General features: G+C 52.9%; 7 protein-coding genes across 7 annotated transcripts; 1 reads left to right on the plus strand and 6 right to left on the minus strand.

The window, feature by feature from the left end:
- Positions 1–548: 548 nt before the first annotated feature.
- On the minus strand, positions 549–2,016 carry N7532_000587 (uncharacterized protein; the record flags this gene model as incomplete). Its single annotated transcript, XM_056613091.1, has 2 exons — positions 549–1,280; positions 1,345–2,016. The coding sequence occupies 2 exons, from the start codon at positions 2,014–2,016 to the stop codon at positions 549–551; spliced, it is 1,404 nt and encodes a 467-aa protein (XP_056480315.1).
- Positions 2,017–2,323: 307 nt separating this feature from the next.
- On the minus strand, positions 2,324–3,046 carry N7532_000588 (putative MFS monocarboxylate transporter; the record flags this gene model as incomplete). Its single annotated transcript, XM_056613092.1, has 1 exon — positions 2,324–3,046. One exon carries the CDS (start codon positions 3,044–3,046, stop codon positions 2,324–2,326), a length of 723 nt encoding a protein of 240 aa, XP_056480316.1.
- Positions 3,047–4,942: 1,896 nt separating this feature from the next.
- On the plus strand, positions 4,943–6,894 carry N7532_000589 (Zn(II)2Cys6 transcription factor; the record flags this gene model as incomplete). Its single annotated transcript, XM_056613093.1, has 4 exons — positions 4,943–5,050; positions 5,102–5,211; positions 5,273–5,889; positions 5,942–6,894. The coding sequence occupies 4 exons, from the start codon at positions 4,943–4,945 to the stop codon at positions 6,892–6,894; spliced, it is 1,788 nt and encodes a 595-aa protein (XP_056480317.1).
- A 19-nt stretch (positions 6,895–6,913) lies between these two features.
- Positions 6,914–8,173, minus strand: N7532_000590 (uncharacterized protein; the record flags this gene model as incomplete). The annotated part of the gene is made up of 1 exon (XM_056613094.1): positions 6,914–8,173. The coding sequence occupies one exon, from the start codon at positions 8,171–8,173 to the stop codon at positions 6,914–6,916; it is 1,260 nt and encodes a 419-aa protein (XP_056480318.1).
- A 700-nt stretch (positions 8,174–8,873) lies between these two features.
- Positions 8,874–11,756, minus strand: N7532_000591 (putative PHD finger and SET domain protein; the record flags this gene model as incomplete). Its single annotated transcript, XM_056613095.1, has 1 exon — positions 8,874–11,756. One exon carries the CDS (start codon positions 11,754–11,756, stop codon positions 8,874–8,876), a length of 2,883 nt encoding a protein of 960 aa, XP_056480319.1.
- Positions 11,757–14,613: 2,857 nt separating this feature from the next.
- On the minus strand, positions 14,614–16,173 carry N7532_000592 (putative proline permease; the record flags this gene model as incomplete). The annotated part of the gene is made up of 1 exon (XM_056613096.1): positions 14,614–16,173. The coding sequence occupies one exon, from the start codon at positions 16,171–16,173 to the stop codon at positions 14,614–14,616; it is 1,560 nt and encodes a 519-aa protein (XP_056480320.1).
- A 417-nt stretch (positions 16,174–16,590) lies between these two features.
- Positions 16,591–17,865, minus strand: N7532_000593 (putative nuclear pore protein (SEH1); the record flags this gene model as incomplete). The annotated part of the gene is made up of 3 exons (XM_056613097.1): positions 16,591–16,697; positions 16,747–17,590; positions 17,656–17,865. 3 exons carry the CDS (start codon positions 17,863–17,865, stop codon positions 16,591–16,593), a joined length of 1,161 nt encoding a protein of 386 aa, XP_056480321.1.
- Positions 17,866–18,166: the final 301 nt, after the last annotated feature.

The following is an 18,166-nucleotide window of genomic DNA, read 5'->3' on the forward strand; positions in this document are numbered from 1 at the left end:
CTTAGAAGCTTCGAAAAAACAAAGGTTTTCATGAGTCGTCTGCAAGGAAAGAAGACCCGGACACGAGTCAGGTTTGAACCTGCTTATTAGAATTCGCCCGACGCCCGTTTGATGTGGATTTAATGCACCAGAAAGCGTTTCATCTCATAGTACTAGATAAAGGTTGGAGAAGTATGGTGTGGGAATTTACCCAATCTACGTGGTTGAACTTACGTCCGACACTTTCGAGTAGAAGCGACTCCTGACAATGACTGAAGAGGCGTTAAAGGAGAAAAAAAAAGGGGGATAGAGGACTGGAACCTTAGTGTCAGAGCGGATCAGCTCGATATCGTTATCGTACGAATCTGATATTATTGCGCCTACTATATCAGATCATATACCTCGTTCAAAAGCGCCAAAATAACACAATAAGTGAAGAAAAACTGAAAACCCATCAATATGAAACGAAACTAAAAGGCTTGGAATATGGGAATCATGGCTTCATAAAAGCCGCAAGATCATGGTATGTGATCATCTTTTCTTGCGTACAAATCAACTTCACTCGGAGATTACTTAGATCCCCAGCCGCGGAGCTTCATACTCTCCTCGATAGCCATCCAGATACTCTCCACGACCTCCTGATCCTTCCAGCGTCCAGGGCCATTGACACCGAGCTTGTCATCCCACCGTGCGATCGGGAATGAAGCCACACCGCTACCCCATGAAGTCACTGCCTCGGGCGTATCTTCTCCCCTGAACTTGACGAAGATACCCTGCGCATGCTTGAAGAGCTCAGGCGGCGAAGACCACTTGTATGATTTGAACTGCCATGTTTGACCGGTCGTGAAGACAGCCACCAATCGTGACCAATACTCGGGCTTGAAGTTGGTCGTACCGTCGACGAGAATGAATTTGGTTGGCTTCGAGGACCGTCCGACCTGTGAGCCGATGGAGCCGGCGGAGGGGTTTGAGGGGTCGGCCTTCAGGTTCAGCGTGCGCTTGATTTCCATGAAGTTGGCGTCGGTTGACATGCTCAGAGTTGGGTGGTCGGGAGGGACGTAAACGCCCTCGCCCAGGAAGGATTTGATGTTGGACATGCGGATAGGAGAAGAGGCGGAGGGGGAGAGGAGGATGATCGGGTCGGGGCGAGAGTTGGATTTGCGCGACGGCAGGGGGAGTCCTGCAGACGGTGCTGGCACCACGGAAGAGCTCTTGACGCCGGGCTTTGCGCCTTGCTGGCCAGGGCGATTGCGGTTTTTGTCGTGGAAGACCTCGGCGCTTTTCCGGATGTGGGAGAAGTCCTGCTCGTAGAAGTTGATTAGCTGCCCGTCATGGAATGTACATGTATTTGGTGCCATTGCTTACCGTTGGCTTGATTCCATGTAGTACAGTGTTCCGGTCTCCAGTCTTTCGTTCCCCATTGTAGATCTCCTGCAGTCGGGGGTCGATCTGCTTCTGCGCCCTACTTCCCTGGGCTCCTGTCGGCGCAGCGCCTGCACCGCCCTGGGCAGATGCTCTAGCGGCACCAGAGGCAATTCCCGCAGCAGCATCTGACTGAATAGTGCCAGCAACCGCCGCGGCGGCCTCAGCAGCAGCAGCGGCACCCTCCAGCGGCTTGATGTATTCGCTCTCATCAGAAGCACCTTCCAGCCAAGTGATCAGATCCAGACGTTCGACAAAGACCAGGTTTTGGACTTGTGCCTCGTCTCCTTCCTTCTGCTTCAGCGCCTCATTCAGCTCCTGCGCCGAGGCGATGTAATCTGGAATCGCGACATCCTTCTTCTGCCACGCGAAAAAGATGCTGCGGAGGTCAACGGGTGTGCTTGTGGAGGCGGAGACGAATCGCGTGGGAGTGGTGAGCGCAATGGATTGGGGAACCGGTTGCGAGAAGAAGAGGTGTGTCGCCTGAGCCAGGTCTTCCGTCGCGTGGTCGCTCGAGAGCTCCGACGAGGTCGTCGCGGTTGGAAGGCTACCAGCGGCGATCGCGCGCCGGAGCGAAAGGAGAGGATCCTGAAGGGCGGGGTCGACCGCGGACATGGTTGAGGATGGAGGGTCCCGTGACCCTGGGAGAAGTTGCACAGTTGCAAAGGAATTGAAGGGGATGGGCGAAAGATTGCGCTTTGAATGTCGTCCGCTGCGGTAACTGGGATGAAGCTTGGGACGCACGTGACTATATGGGCCGGTACGAGTATACAGTTCAGTGAATCCAGTTGGGTGAATTCAGGTAAATGTTCTAGCGAAGAAGACAAAGATGTATAATATTCACTTCGAATAGAAAGCTCCGTATTTAGATATCATTTAGTCCTTGCTTTTCTTTGTCTGATAAATCTTAGTCAATGTCGACTCAACTTGTGCAGCGGACCACCACTGAGCTCAGATACCGCCAAATCCAACCCCAACCTCCAAAAAGTGCGGTTATACCCGTAAATAGAATAAGAGCACCATATTCAGTGCCAAAAGCAGTACCGGGGTCATGGCCTTTTGACTCGCTTATCGATCCTTGCTGTATCAGTACTGTGCTCAGCGGCCCACTAATGACGTTTCCAATCCCTCGCCCACCAGCAAGAAGGCCGAAGACCAACCCTGTTTCCATCGAGGATTGGGAGTCCTGTTTGATCTGTGTAATTACACCGGACCAAGTGGAGCTGAAACCACCGGCAAAGAAGCCATATGAAATCGAAAAGACAGTGAGTAGAGCCAGCGCCGTCTGAGATGAGCCTCCGTCCGAAGATGCAGCCATGCCCCAGAATAGAAAGACAGATACTGCCGAGCCAACGGAGGATAAAAGTAGGATGTTTGTGACGGCGAAGCGGTCACAGAGCATTCCCAGTGCGATACCGCCAAAGATGGACGTTGCGTTGAAGAGTGAAACTAACATCGTGCCCATGGTTGCTGGCAGATCGACTATGGATGTCGAGTAGGTGGGGAGATAGGTTGTTGGTAGGAAATACCCAAAGCTCTGGATGATATTACCAGCCTGGAGTATCCAGAAGGTACCCAATTTGAGGAAGCCAAGGTCAAGACGCCGAGCCGATGCCGAAGGCGACACTGGGATTCTGGGCTTCATGAATGGCAGTGATAGCAACGTAGAGATCAGCTGTTCCAATGGATTAGTACCATGAAAGAAGATATGAAGGAATACAAAATATCAGAGAGATATACCGTGATTATCGTCCAAGCTCGCAGTGTAGTGCTGGAACCAAAACGGACTAAGCAAGATGCCGCGATAAATGGCAAAGCAACCCCAGTCACGCTCTTTGCGGCCCACATGGTCCCCAGAGCGAGGCCTTTTCTTCGTACGAACCATTGGTCCAGATACAGAGAAGATGGGCTAAAGATTAGTCCATTGCCGATGGCGCACATCACGCCCTGGGTCGCGATGAGATGCCAGATTTGCTTCGAGAAGGAGGAGAGTAGGGATCCGACAACCGTAATGACTAGTCCTGCTGGAGCACAGTAGGATTGCAATCGCGGATACCGCGTAAGTAAAGTGAAGGTGATAGGCGAAAGGAGATAAAGAATGCCCTGTATCAGACGTCAGATCAAGTACATACAAAGAAGATGAGGCATCTATATGTAGTCGGCGCATACAGTTGAGGTCGTTCCCACGATGGCCAAATCGCCCTTACTTCCCTTGAGCACATTATGCGTCGTGTAGTACTCTTGAAAGACACCGAATACAGTGGAGAATCCTAGAATTCACCAGATGTTAGTGATTGCCGGTCTCACGACTAGTGGCATGGCACACCCCAGACTGGCAGCTGGATCAGACAGCAGGACGCAAGCATCATCCAGGCTGCCATGCCTCCGTCGGCTGGAGGCAAGGCCGGCTGCTCGATCTCGGAGGCTAAGTCCTCTCCGGACTGGCGAGACTCGCGATCGGAAGCATTCATGGTGGCGGTGATATATCCCCATCGAAGGGCTGGCGGTGGAATTGAAAAATGGACAGGATTGCCAGCAACTCGCAAAATGCCTGATCAACGATCGACGCTCTCGCTGGAATGATCGCGTGCGCACTTTCCCGCTCGAGCGGATCCTTGTCTCATCGGGCCTACAATTGCCTCCGGTCTATCGCAACGCGGCGGACTTCGTGCCGATGCGACCATCGCCCTCCTCGCATCTTCCTATCAGATCGCTGTTCGGCGCACATCATGGCCCGGGTCTTCGTTTCTTTCCTTCGCTCTGATCACCAGACCTTACGCTGATCATACCCTTCTGGGATGGGAACATGCACAATATACGAGAGAGGTGTGGTCAGAGTAGAAACGGGGAGACATAATGAGAGACGGCTTCAAAAGAGTCTCGAGTCGTACCCTTAAATAGGAAGGTCGTTCACCTCGGCGGGAATACTACTTGCAACAGTTCGACTTCGTCTATTTCTGACAGTCTATAGTCCAGCTCTTCAAGCACTATACGAAAGCTCTCGAACTCAGGGGCAATGCTTCGCATCCAGTCAGCCGCGTGGGCCAGCCGGTAATTTTCTGCCGGGCACTTTGATCATACTCCATCGCCAGCTTGCAATTGATGGAACATCTCGCGAAGTTACTTGGACGTTTCTTTCTTCAAGAATCAAGGATCGCTCTCGAGACCTGATCGATTTCACTTGCTGCTACCAAAATTGCAAAGCTCACTGAGATATCAGATGAACAATGCATTCCGACTACCAAATCGTTTGGATTATGTTTACCATCCCTCCTGCGTTGAGTCTCATCCATACATCAATGCTATATGTGATATATAACCACAGCACGGCGGACTAGTTTCTCGATCAAGTGCTTCAGCATAAAGGTGCATTAGGTAAGAGAAGCACACTGCACTGGGATTCGCCACCAAAAGACGGCAAGAATGCCGTGGTGGGTCTCGCGACAAGCGCAAGCTGTCGGATACTTGCCACAGTTATCGACCTCTGCACTTCGAAATATCGCTGGTGTATCAATCCTGCAGAACCGGATAGGACTCTACCATGGCTGCGCAGTCTGCGGCGATGTCGCTGCGCGAGTCATTCGGTGACAGGAAAATCCCCGAGATCTCGAGGAAAATAACAGCCTGCGTATCCTGTCGCAAACTGAAGGTTAGAGCTCCACTTGGGACTACTATCAGAATGTTACTAATAGTCAAACAGATTAAATGTCATATGAAGAATGAGAAGCCGCCATGCACTCGCTGCAAAGCCCGTGGCAATGCATGCACCGTCAACAAGAGTCTACAGTCACTTCTGGAAGGCGATGCTTCGTAAGTATAAAACCGTGTCAGAAAATGAGATCATATGGATTGTACATTGACCTTTGCATAGTTGGAAGGAACAGATGGAAGAGCGGATGGCTAAACTTGAAGCGCATATCATCAAGGCTGCTACCGAACATCCCAACCCCTCAAAACATCTACGGCCACAGAAATTCAACAATGACATCGGGCAAAACGTACCACGTAATGATAATGACGAGCATCTCCCTAACGATTTGATAGAAGCACCTCAAATCGTCACTCTGAATCTCTCCTGCAGCCTAGGCGCATTCCCGGCCTCTTCTATGATCAACTTCACGTTAGCGGATCCCCGAGGGACATCGAAACAAGGCTCAGATTTTATATGTCATCAGTTAATACCCATAAATGTTGCCGAAACCCTCTTCACATTTTATAAAACGAATATGGACACATTCGCTTACGATATCCTCACCCGCACCGACTCCCTGGCTTCGATGCGCGAACGGTCTTCCCTCTTGACAGCCGCTATCTGCACCGTGGCAGCATTGTGCTCCGGCTCGGAACATTTCCGGGTCCTATTCGATCATCTGAAAAGCGAGGTATCTGGGAAAGTATTTTCGAATAATCATGAATTCGACGATGTGCGAGCTCTCTGCGTTGGGGCACTGTGGCTCAACGAGGTATCCACGGCGTTGAATTCACTGGGTAAGCGCACAATTCCGGACAGCAAGACCAAAGCTGACACATTGAATTTCAGCTGTACGAATTGCGACAGAATTAAACCTTCACCGGTGCATCACCAAGATGCCACACAAGAAACGCGCGTGCTATGATCGCACCCGGCTATATTTCCTGGTATATCTGTGTGATCACCACTGCTCCCTTAGTCATGGCAAACCCCCTTTGACACGAGACTTCCACTCTCTTAAAAGCCCTCGTGACTTCCTCAGGACAGAGTTCTCCTTTCCTTCCGATCTGAAATTGATCAGCCAGGTCGAGTTATGGTCAATCAGCAATCGGGTCTTCGACATGTTTGGCGCAGATATCGATAACTGCGTTGCGACGCAGAGACTGGGCGAGATACCAGCTCTCAACGAGGCATACGAGCAATGGTATGGAGATTGGCTCGATATCTTGACCTTTGTCGAGGTCGCGGATCCTTTCCCCAGACGCGTCTTTGATCTCTATTACCATTCTGCGAAGTTATACCTTTTCTCTCATATTTTCCGTGGTCACTCGCGAGATGGAACAGGCTTCACGAACGATACAACCAGTGATTTGGACGAATTTGCGAGCTCAGCATTGAAGAATGCCCTGTCCATTGTATGCGATATCACCAAGGAAGCCAGCCTTCAAACACTGCCCGACTATATTGGGACGGTGACTGCGTTTGCTTCCGTATGCCTTGTGAAGGCATCGACTGAGTGCAAGATGATTACCTGTGACGCAGATGGGGATGACGCTTTTGGACATTTACGTCGACTCGTCCAGGTTTCTCGCTCTTCCGCTATTGGGAATGGCTCAACTCATCCTCTTCGAGGAATCGCAGAAAGTCTCGAGGGTATTTTGTCTGGAGGGTCACAGTCACACCATGACGACGGTGGTCCTTTTAACGGAACCTTTGGGTTTGACTTTGCCTTTGAAGGATTTGATATGCTTTCTGGCAATTTCGATCAAACGGCAGCATCTGCATTATTTGAAACCGAATGAGATGACTTCCCTCCCATACCTAGCAATTAAGAACAAGATCAAATATATCAAAATTCCTCCACCTCTTCCACTCGGCCAATACACCAGGCAGAACAGCGGTAGACTTCAACAATGGAATTCGCTGCTCAGACAACCCACCATGCGAACGAAGTCGCTGCTCACCCAACTGCGAAAGGTCATGCTTGTCACTCCTACTCCCAATCACAAAATCCTTCTTCGACATAATAACCAGATCACCCTCCCTATCCAGCGGCATCTCAAAAGAAGCCGCAGCTTCTTCACCCGTCAGCGCCATCTCGACCTCCGGCAACTTGCGACAGTCCGCGACCATCTCCCATACCGCTGGCTTCTTGCCCTCGTTCCCACCCAGATGCACCCGAACAAAACCACCCAGGGCACCATGGTGCTTTACAAAGGGGTCTGAAATGGGACAGATGACTCTGGCTTGGCAGTCCGGCCATTTCGAGTTCAAGAAGTCCTCCAGAAAGAGGACGTTCGGCGAGCCGTCTTCGGCGGATTTATCGCTCATCCCGTGGTCACCCGTCACAGCCACCACGGCGCCTAACTTGACCAGCTCGCCGAGCCGTGCATCAATCGCCCGCATAAACTCATTCGACTCGGGTGAGCGCGGCGCATGCTTATGCTGGATGTAATCCGAAAGCGTCAGGTAGAACAAATCAGCCCGGTCTTCCTGAAGAAGTTTTACACCTGCGTCGAGGACGAAAAGGGACAAGTCACCCGAGTACTGAGCTGGAGTTGGCTTGCCCAGCCAATTCTCCACGTCCTGGATACCGTGTTCAGACTGCAGACACTCATTCGCGCACTGCGCCGAGAAACAGATCGAGCCCTTGGAAGGTGATAGCCCGTGGTTGATGAGTCGTCTCAGTTTATCCTTTGCTGTGATGGCTGCGACGCGGACGCCTGCATCGGCCATTTTGGCTAGGATGGTCGTTCCGTGCATGGTCGAGTCGTCGAGGACCATGTGTTCTTCGCCGGTTTGTTTGTCGAGGTAATAGTTGCCTGAGATACCGTGAATGCTTGTTGGGGCACCGGTGATGATGGATAGATTGTTTGGGTTTGTTAGGGAGGGCATTGCACAGTTTGCTGTGGTGTGGAACCCGGATTCGAGGAACGAGGCCATGCTTGGGAGAATTCCATCTTCTATTCCTGCTGCGAGGTACTCTGGGTCGAAGCCGTCGATGCAGATGACTACTGTTGCTCGTTGGGGTACTTTGTAGGTTCGCCCGTGGAGTTGGATGGAAGGGACTTGGGAGGGCATTTTGTTGCATTCGAGGTAGGACAGCTGGATTAAATCGGGTTGAGCCTGGAAAAGAGAATGGGAGAGATAGTACCGTATCAGTTTGGCTGCCACTTTATAATACTTACTGCGCGGACTCGATGCCGCGACGGCACCAAAGCCGCTCCCAATAGACCCGCAGAGCTCCCCACGTCAACTACTTCAAGTTTGTACTCAGAGCACCACTGATGCCCATACGACGATGTTGTCATGCGAGCATCATTACTGCTATTATATCCTCGATGTCACGTTCAGAAGTAAAGATAGGTGGACTTGAGGTTGAAAAGTGAATTATCACCAGTGTTCATACAAACTATTCGTACGATCGAACGGTAGACCGTGTCGGAGAGAAGAGAAATTCGGTAGATATTCTCACAAATCAAAAGAGTGTTGCTCCCTGGCAACCACTGTCGAACATCCCTAGCCATCCCATTCCTGGTATTTCCGTAACCAATTCCTATTCCTGTATCGCGCCCTGTACGCCAAGAAAAATAACAAAGAGAAGACCGTCACAAAACAGCCCGAAAACGCCGTTGTAACCCGCTCAGTAAAAAGGGGTTTCAATCAAGTCACACGAGAAAATATTTTGGGGGTCGTAAACATAAAGACGGAGTATTTTTTTCGACCAACCACACCATTATGACCACGCGAAGAGAGAAGGTGAGTGAGAGGAGAATACATGTCACGAAGAGATAATAGAGGGGGCGTGTGGTTGGTTCGACTCCGGTGCGTCTTTCATCGCGACGTCAGGTGAATCATGTGGATCAGCCTTGCTGTCAGGCGATGTCTTTGTGGGAGTCTGAGCTCCATCTGCACTGGCTGGCGGTCCTGACTCTGGCGTAGTGGGTGATTTCTGGGAGACAGGTAAGGGGATGGACGGGACCTGCGATTTCTCCAAGGTGGGGGTTGTCGCCATCGTGCCCTTTCGGATCAAGTAATCACCGAGACTAAGCTTCTTCTTGGTAACTGTCGGAGTAGGTGTTGGTGCAGTGCTGGGCACCTGCGCGCTAGCCTGTGAGGGAGAGGTGGTGTCCACAGTGTTGGGCGAAGCAGGGCTCGTATTGGATGCCGAGCCAGGACTGGCTGCGGGAGGTATAGAAGGAACACTCGGAGGAGGCATGGAGACACGAAGGTTTCCACGCTCTATCGGAGTAACTCCAGGGATGCGGGTGTTGTGGGCGGCAGTAGACGGCCACGGGGGAGGTACTTGTGGTCGGTTCAGATCGCGACCAGCAGAAGGTGATCTGATTCCTGAAGGTATGGGGGCATCCAGCATTTCCATATCACTCGCTATAGCTGATGTCGTAGTCGGAGTACGCTGAGCATGCTCCGTGTCGCCCGTTCCAGCGTCGGATTTGTCTTGCGACGACAACGCAGGTGACCGCATGAAAGCAGGTGATCGAGTCAAAGAGGGCGAGGACGGTTCGAAAGGCGCTACGCTATCGGATCCGGCCGACGAAAGCTGTTGGCGGGCGTTTTCTTCAACCCGAAGACGATCCATACTGAATCGCTTGAGGAGTCGCATTTTCGGGGGCAAGAAAACCGAGCTCTTGTGTGGAGGTGACGCATCTTTGACCGAGGGGTCTTCAAATTGATCGGGCATGATCTGAACCGCAGCGTCGACATACGTCGAGCGGCCAGAAGACGGTCCAGGAGTACTGGGCCCAGACACTTTTCCGGGCGAGCCGTGGCGACCTGCCGGCATTGGGCCCGGCGACTGAGCCGTCGTGGGGGATCGTGATAAGCTGCCTGTATTCAAGTAGATACCCTTGCCTGCCTTTTGAGCCCCGAAATATCCGGCTTGCGTAGGGGTCGAAACAGCGGCTGGCGATTGAACTGAAGTCCCACTGGCACGCTTCTTCTTCTTCTTTTGAGTGGTTGTCCGATGATCATGCTGCTCTAGCTGTTGGAACTGCTTCTCGGCCTCCGCGATCTTCCGTCTCTCCCGGCTAGTCAATTCATGCAGTTGAGGAGTAGAAGGGCTGAGGTCGCGACTCTGAGGCTGTCCGCGAATAGAGCCGGAATTGGAGCGGCTCTCAACAAGCGCATCGTCATCCTCCGGGTGCTTGGTCGTCTCGCTGCCGGCGCGACTGAGGGGAGCAGCGCCAGTATCTCGCGGTGACGCAGTCGACTTTGTCTTAGCCTTTTTCCTTTTGCCGTTGGGCTGCTTCGTGGCAGCCTCCAACTGCTTGGGATGTCGACGTCGATCGATTTTTGCCAGCAGACAATTCTGGGTATTCCCACACGCGCAACCGCCAAAATTCGCAAGGGTGTTACTAAGACAAGTGGCAGCGGCCTCTGTCGCACTATCACCAGACTCCTGCTTGACGAGCCCATTCGAAGACTCGAACAACGGAGCATCCAGATACCACATAATCGTAATCTCTGAATTGGGAGGGATGTCCTCTTTGGCGACAAAGCAGAAGTGGTATTCGACCTCATTGGTGATGTAGATTTTCATCGTGACATTTGGACGGCATGATCGGCGAGTATAGCGGAGTACGCTGCCCTCGTGTCGACTGTCGATATACAAGGGAAGGTGAGAGCTGAAAAAGACAAAGGGTTCTGGGTGGCGCAGTTCCTGCCATCGATTGTTGGGATCGAGACAGTAATCGTCGAAAACACCCACCTTGCCAGTGAGTTCTCCAAGGATCCCATCTTTTCGTACAGCATCTTGAGTCTTAACAATCTTCCATGTCGGGTGCCGCCCGCCAATGTCAAGATTCGAATCTGTAATCGTATCAGTCGTCAAAGTAGGCCAGTGAGACCGGTCGAGGGCGGAATCGGACATATTGAAGGTATCTTCCGTCGGGCGACCATTGGAGATACGCGCCAACGCGTCCGGATCTTTCACCCACGACGCAATCTCACCCACCAGACTCACGTTCACAAAAAGATTACTATTTCTGTCTTCGTGTTCATCGTCACGGTCGTAGAGGTGAAGGAATTCGTTGGAGTAGAGAGGTATGGAGGGGCCAAAGGATTTCGTGGGGCTCGGAGCGACGGAGGTAGAGGAGCGTCGTTTCCGAGATTCGGGAGGGATGGTGGGGGCACCCGGGATGGCGCTGATGGAAGCGGAGGAGCGATGCGAAGTCTTTGGTTTTTTGGCCGGTGGTTGTTCACGAGCCCCTGACTCGCTTCGTTGATGGCTGAACCCATTCACGTCGCCCTCTCTGGACTTCTTCTTTTGAGACTTGGCACCCGATCGCTTTTTCCGGTCACCGTCCTCACTCTGCTCTTTCATTCGCCGTTGGCGCTGACGTTCAGTGGCACGGCGACTGTCGAGGAGCCTAGGCTCACAGTCGACGCAGTTGTGCACATCTGGTACCCGGTTGTCCGGATAATAGCAGATGATATGCTGCCATGTCTCGCACCCTTCGCAGAAAACCGTGCTTCCATCATCTTCGTCAAAAAGACAAATGCATTTGATGGTGTACGGCTCTTCTTCGTCGGGTGCGACCGAGTCAGAAATCGCACCGTTGGCGATTGGAGAGCCCAGAGGAGCGGGAACCGGATACGGATCCGTGGTGGCGTGCGTGATGGCGAGGGAGGAGGTATCTGTCATAGTCCGACAGATTACCCCCTCTCAAATCACAACAAAATGTGTTAATGGTAGGGTAGTTATGCCGCAGGCGAACCGTCACCATTCAAGGAACATGTCCACGACCACAGGACGAGGAAGGTGTATTTCTTGCGAGTGACTGCTAGGGGCTGTTGAGACGCGTTCGAGCCAGCGAGGAGGGGGAAGCGACACCGAGACCGTCCGAACGCGAAGACAGCACCGACAATGACCACAGCTGGGGTTCACAGCCAAATCGAGGTTTTCACAAAACCCAGGGGTCACTCGTGATGGACAGACAGGCCGTGTAGGATGGCAGAAGATGGGTGGAAAATCCTGGCTGGATGCGCTAGCGGCGTGCCCAGAAGGGTGGAGGCGGGACGAGAAGTGAAATCGAGTCGGAAAGAATGGTAGCAGTGGGTATGATCGCAGGCGATTCGAGATAGAGTGGTGAGACGCTTGCGATTTGCGTTGGGAGGTCGGTTGGGGGGGAGGAGTCGAGGCGGTTTGGAGGGTCGGTCGAGGGCGAAAGGGGAGAGCGACGGGATCGCGTGGGAGGACAGACCAGAAATGGGAAAGGAAAAGTAGATGGGAGAGAGAATGGAGGCGGCGGACAAGAAAAGAATGGGGAGGGTCCGAGAAGGAGAAGGACGCGCCAGGAAAAGGAGAGGGAAAAGAAGAGAGAGGGATTCGAGCCTGGAGGGAGGAGAGAGAGGCTACGGGGGCCTAAGGCAACGAATGAGCCCCGAACCAGCAGGAGCAAAATGGGCCTAGCGCGAGGGCGACCTGCGAGCGAAGGGGGACACACTCTGGGCACTGGCAGTCTGGGACCCGTCCGGCCAGTTCGACCACCTCGACCACCGCGACCCGAAAACGACGGGGAAAAAACCTGGCACTGGAGGGGGAGACGTGGCATTAGCAGTCCCTGGCACAATGGCACCCGTAGGCCGGGGATCTGTGTGGCGAGTGTGCGTGGTGATAAGCCGGGGTAGGGTGCTGTGGCAATAAGTGGCTGGCAGGCCAGCGAGTGGCTGTGGCCGTAGAGTGGTCCCGTGTCCGGTGCACTAGTCCGCTTCCGGACTAGTGCCGGAAGACATAATCCGGTGGAGAGGCCCGGTCACGGGAACGCAGGCATGGGGAAGGGGGAAGGGATCAACTGAGGGAGAGAAGGTGAGCATCTAGATCGTTAGTCGAGTGTAGCCCTTCTCCGAAGAGGGGGAAATCATTTTGGGCCGGCGCCCGGAAGATGCTGGTCCGAGCAGCGGGTTCGGCCGAACACCACCGGGATGCCATGCAGGTCAGGCAGTGTGACTGCTGCCACTCGATCCGCCTGCGACCGGGAGAATGGCGCAGTGAGCACGATCAAGCATCATGGGCAGTGACCGTGGCCAACTCCCTGGGAGGCAGGGAATGGACGATCAAGATTCCTCTCTGGATCAACGGGGAGGGAAAGAACATAAGAGGGGACGAGAAGTATTCGGGAGACGGGAAGTCAAAGAACCCTAGGACGGGTCAAGTAAGGGAGACGAGAAGAGAAGAAATCAGGGCAGGAGAGGGAGAGACAAAGCAGGAAACAGAGAGTAGAGCACCCAACCCCAGATGAAACAACGATAGCACATAGATCGGGGGATTACTTAGTGTGGTCGGCGAGAGGGAGAAGAAGTAGTCGGAAGAGTATACAAAAGGGAAAGCGGAACGTGGGTGGGAAGAAGGATCCATGGGAAAGGGAGATCGGCCGGTAGTGAAAGGTGGATGGGGCAGAGCGTGGCGCAGAAAGGTCGAAGGGCCGGGGAGGGGAAAACAGAGTCATTTCTCCCAAGAGTCCTGGACGGATTTGGGGGAGAAAGGGTGTCACGACGGCACGGCCCTGAACCCACACCGGCAGTTCCCCAACTCGAACGGGTGCAGTGTTGGCCAAAGTGAGGAAGGTGCAAGTGCCCGATAGCCAGAGAGTGCCCAAAGAGACTGGAACGGGGAAAGGAGTTCGCGTGCAAAGGGGACCCATCATATCCACGGTAAATTTGGCGGGCTATTTTTTTTGCCACTATAGAGGCCGCAAAGTGCGCCAGAAAACGGGGCTAATCATCACCGTTGGTCGATTCGTGATTAGTCGATCATAAGGCAGCGCTAGGTATCGATACTGTATGGCCCACCGAGTCCGCGCGGTTGACTGTTCCACTGTCAACCTCAATGCGATGTACGCTGAGCACCCCAGTTTGTCAGGTACCGTGGGAGATCTCGAAGGAGGTTCAGGGAAGTGAATCAGTCTGGTTCAAACGGAGGCCAAGTAATCGAAATTTGTCTAGTCGTGTGAGAAATCACACCTCAACTGACACGTTAGTCATTGGCCGGGAGCCCAGGGCTGAAACTCGCAATACCGCACCAGGCGACCAGCGCAAGCGACTAATAAGTAGATCGGCCACGATCGAGCCATTCATAGGAAGCATCGATTGGCGGGAGAATGAGTAACGGACAGAGTTCATTGTGGATGGAAGTCGGAGAAGAGGGGTTGTGAAGGAACTTTGGAAGATGAAAGAAGTGTCGAGAGCGGATGAGTGGCGCGGTAGGACACCTGCCCTAGTATATGACTCGTTGGCTACTGAGGATGCCGGAAACTGCCTTAGGTATCGAATGAACGGAAACAAAATACAAACATTGCTGGCGGCGCTAAAAATAAATAAAGACACCATGTGCTAGGTACACAACTGCCGGGAGCCTCTGAGCAGACCAAATATACATGCGGTTTACTAATGGTAGCTACGGGAAAGCTCAGTCTTCATACACCCAAGCGAAGCAGTCTCCCATCCCCTCCAAAATAAAAACAAACTATACCGCCGTTCGTGTGCTACCCAACCATTCCTCATCAAGCCTCCACAGCCATCGACCAGACCTGATCCATCTCGATAGGTGAAGGTGGTGTTGCAGGTTGGCCCCGCCGCGTGTGCAACGCCTCCGTGGGACCTTCAGGAATATCCTTGTTAATGGATGCGTCCTTAGCATGCGACCGATAAGAGAACAGCGTTTGGAATCGGTGAATGAAGTAGATAGTCGCAAAGACAGGGACTCCAAAGTAAGCTGCCAGAAGTCGCGATGCTCTTGATCCAGGCCGAGGTCCCGGCGGGCCACCCACCATTCCGTTAGCTAACAGCATGATGGTGCTGATCAAGAAGCCAATATAAGTACCCACGGGCTGGACCGAAAAGCGAAAGGAGTCACTCTGTCCCTGTCGATGGAGATGATGGCGAAAGCGACGGTACAGGACACATGACAACATCCAAGAAAGATACCCACAGCTGTTGATGAAGACCAAGAAGTAGGTCAAGACGGTGGAGCTTGAAACCGCAACAGACATGAAGGCAAGGAGAGCGAACAACGAGGTAGCCGTCGTCGCCACATACGGAACACCCCACTGGTTTCGAGCTTTAAAAATCTCAGGAGCATGGCCGAGTTCAGCCATTGCGCAAAGCGTGCGTGAGGCCAGGTACAGGAACGATCGACCGGACGACACCGAAGAGATAAGGATCGCGAGAGTCGCCGTCACTGGGATAATGCGAATCTTTGCGGTGTTGATTCCAATTACGAAGGGCGAGAGACCACCGCCAGCACCATTGTTGTTCAACAGAGGATCATTGTATGGGGCCATGACACCCATAGCCAAGGAGCTCAAGATATAGGGGACCACGGTGGTCGCGACATCATATAGAACACGTCTCGGGATTCCGGACTGAATGTTAGGATCGTACGGCTCGCCGATTTCCAGGCCATCAGTCAGGTCTGGAGTTTCCGCTCGGTGCACGATCAACTCCGGTGCGATCGTGAAGGCAATCGAACTGTATAACAGGCATTGAATGACGCCTCCGACCTTCCCCACGGTGCCCCTGGCCAGATATTCATTCATAGCGCCCGGTTTATTCCAGTATTGGAAACCCCATTTATCATGGCCGGTAGCACCTCCCAGACCAATAGACAAGGACAGAATTAAGAGAAAGGCCATCGTGCCGATTTTGATTCTGCTGAAGAGCTGCTCGGAGCTCCGAAAGCTTCGCTCAGGGAGGTAGTTGAACCCGACGATGATGGACATCATAAGCAGCATTCGAATTGCGACGGTGGGACTTGTTTTCCACAGCCCGAGGTTGACCATTGCTGTCGTGATTTCGTAAGGGACGAACATAGCGAGAGTGTACCAGCGAAGGGTGGCGGTCGCGAGGCCAAGACTGGACGGAAGGTATCGAAAGCCATTTGCAACCATGGAGCCATATCGAGAAGGTGCATGGATGGCAACCTCAGCAACAGTCGTGGCCATAAAGTAGGTCAGGAGTGATAAGAATATGTAGGAGATGAGCAGAGTCCCAGGACCGCCGACGGCCAGAGCCTGGCCGGCGCCAATGAACAGGCCCGTCCCAAGAGTCGGGCCCACGGCCATGACTGATCATGGATAGCAATAATTGCGGCCTGAAAGATTGAAGGTCGTGAATGTGGAAGAGAAAAGGGTCCGGAGCTTGGGTTTCCGAGCCGCGAGGTCCTGTCCCGCCATGTCGCCCGGCCATGCCGGCGCGAAGTCGTTCCTGCCTCGACGGCATTGCCTCGGTCAACCCCCGTTAAAGTTTCCGATAGTCAGTACCTAGGAAAGTATAAGGGAGTGATGTCACATTTGATAATATGCGATGGATCATTATCACTAGGAAACAAGGGTATCATTTCCCTCCAGCCGTACAAACTCTAGGTTCAACGGCCAAGGGGTAGTAGGGTGGAAAACAAACTCGAGTCAACATGTCCAAAAGAACGAAGAGATCAGAAACACTCATGATGGGACACCGCCAGCCCACCACAGAGACATAAATTATTGGGATGCCATATCCGTCTCAGCAAACTCAAGCCACTCCCCTGATAAGGACTTCTTCCAGAAACGCACTGCACCGTCGTCGCCCGCAGACATGAGGGAGTCGCCTAAAGAAAATTAGTTGGCGTGAGATCAACGGTAGTGAAGCATACGTACCAGCAAAAGAGAATTCGACCTGCCAAACATCGAGATGCTTGCTGTCGATGCATGCGACTTGCTTGAATGAGTGGCGAAACAGAGAATCTCCGCTAGCTTGCCGGTTAGACGACGAAGATGGGACACGATTTGCCAAAGCCGATCCGATTCCTGATTGAGACATGGCTCTATTTGACGAAGACTGCTGCTGCTGGCGCCGCTCGGCCTTTCGGTTGTTTGCATTTTGAGACGCTTGAGTAGTAGGCATGGTCAAGACTTCAAAGATGCGAATCAGTCCATCTTTTCCTCCGCTTGCAATGAGATCGTATCCTCGAACAGAGCCGTTAGCCCACGAGATATCTCTAACGAGACCGCCATGTCCATTCAATTCAATGGCGTGGTAGAAGCGACGGTTTGCATCGGTGCGATAGATTTTGACCGAGTCCATGGCCGCGACTACAAGTGAAAGACTCTTGGGATCAGAGTCTGGTAGAAGAGTATGAGTGATGTCTTTTGGGTCGTGATGGAACTGAACCCTGAAGCTTGTTTCCTCGCCGCGCTCGGGGGCAGGGCATACTCGGAACTGGTCCAGATGTTGCCAGTCGGCCAGACTGTCCGGACTAGTGGGTTCCAAAATCATCAAGTAGCCGTCTCGCGTGATGACCGCCATCCACGACTCCAAATCAATGTTCCGGAAGTCCATCGACACGAAGGGATGACGCTGAGGTGCAGTCAATCGGAAAATAGATCTGAATCGCCTGCCCGAATTGGGTGGTTGCGTCACATCTTCCTGCCAGATCTTGAGCTTCATGTCCTCTCCGACACTTCCAATATGCTGGCCTGTAAATGGGCCATTCCACACAGCCTGTACATGAAAGTCAGCACGACAGAGCCTCGTGGTGAGGGGAGGCATTCTCTTGGTGTTCTTACATCGCGAATCTCCGCATCATGAGCTCGCCAGGTGTCTGTCAACTGCCATTGACCATCTTGCAAATCCCAGACCTTCATGCGGTGGTCCGTCGAAGCCGTGACAATCCGATTCCCGTAAAAGTTGAACTTCGTCACAGACACTAGGTCTCGGTGACCGGCATCGAAGTCGGCAAAACCGCCCGCCATCTCCGGGCGCTCCACACTTCCCATCGAGGCGACGAACTTTAACCTCACTCGGACTGGCCAGGATAATACAAATGTCGACCAATGATGCGCTTTACGCACACGTATGCATGCTGCGATTTGAAACAGAGGTGTCTCAGCGTTCCTGCGGCCTTCCCTTCTTGGCCGCGAACATCACGGGGACATGACTCACCGCCTGGAGGCGGTCAGAGCCGAAATAGTCGGCATTATCCGATAAGCTTATCGCGTTTGAAGCCTCCGAGATGCCAGCTTGCGTAAGCTGTTTCCTTTGCTCCTGCTGTTCACATCTGCCGGTTCATTTTTTTAT

Source organism: Penicillium argentinense (assembly GCF_028826775.1).
Source record: "Penicillium argentinense strain IBT 30761 chromosome Unknown utg000001l_segment0_segment0, whole genome shotgun sequence".
Classification (NCBI taxonomy): domain Eukaryota; kingdom Fungi; phylum Ascomycota; class Eurotiomycetes; order Eurotiales; family Aspergillaceae; genus Penicillium; species Penicillium argentinense.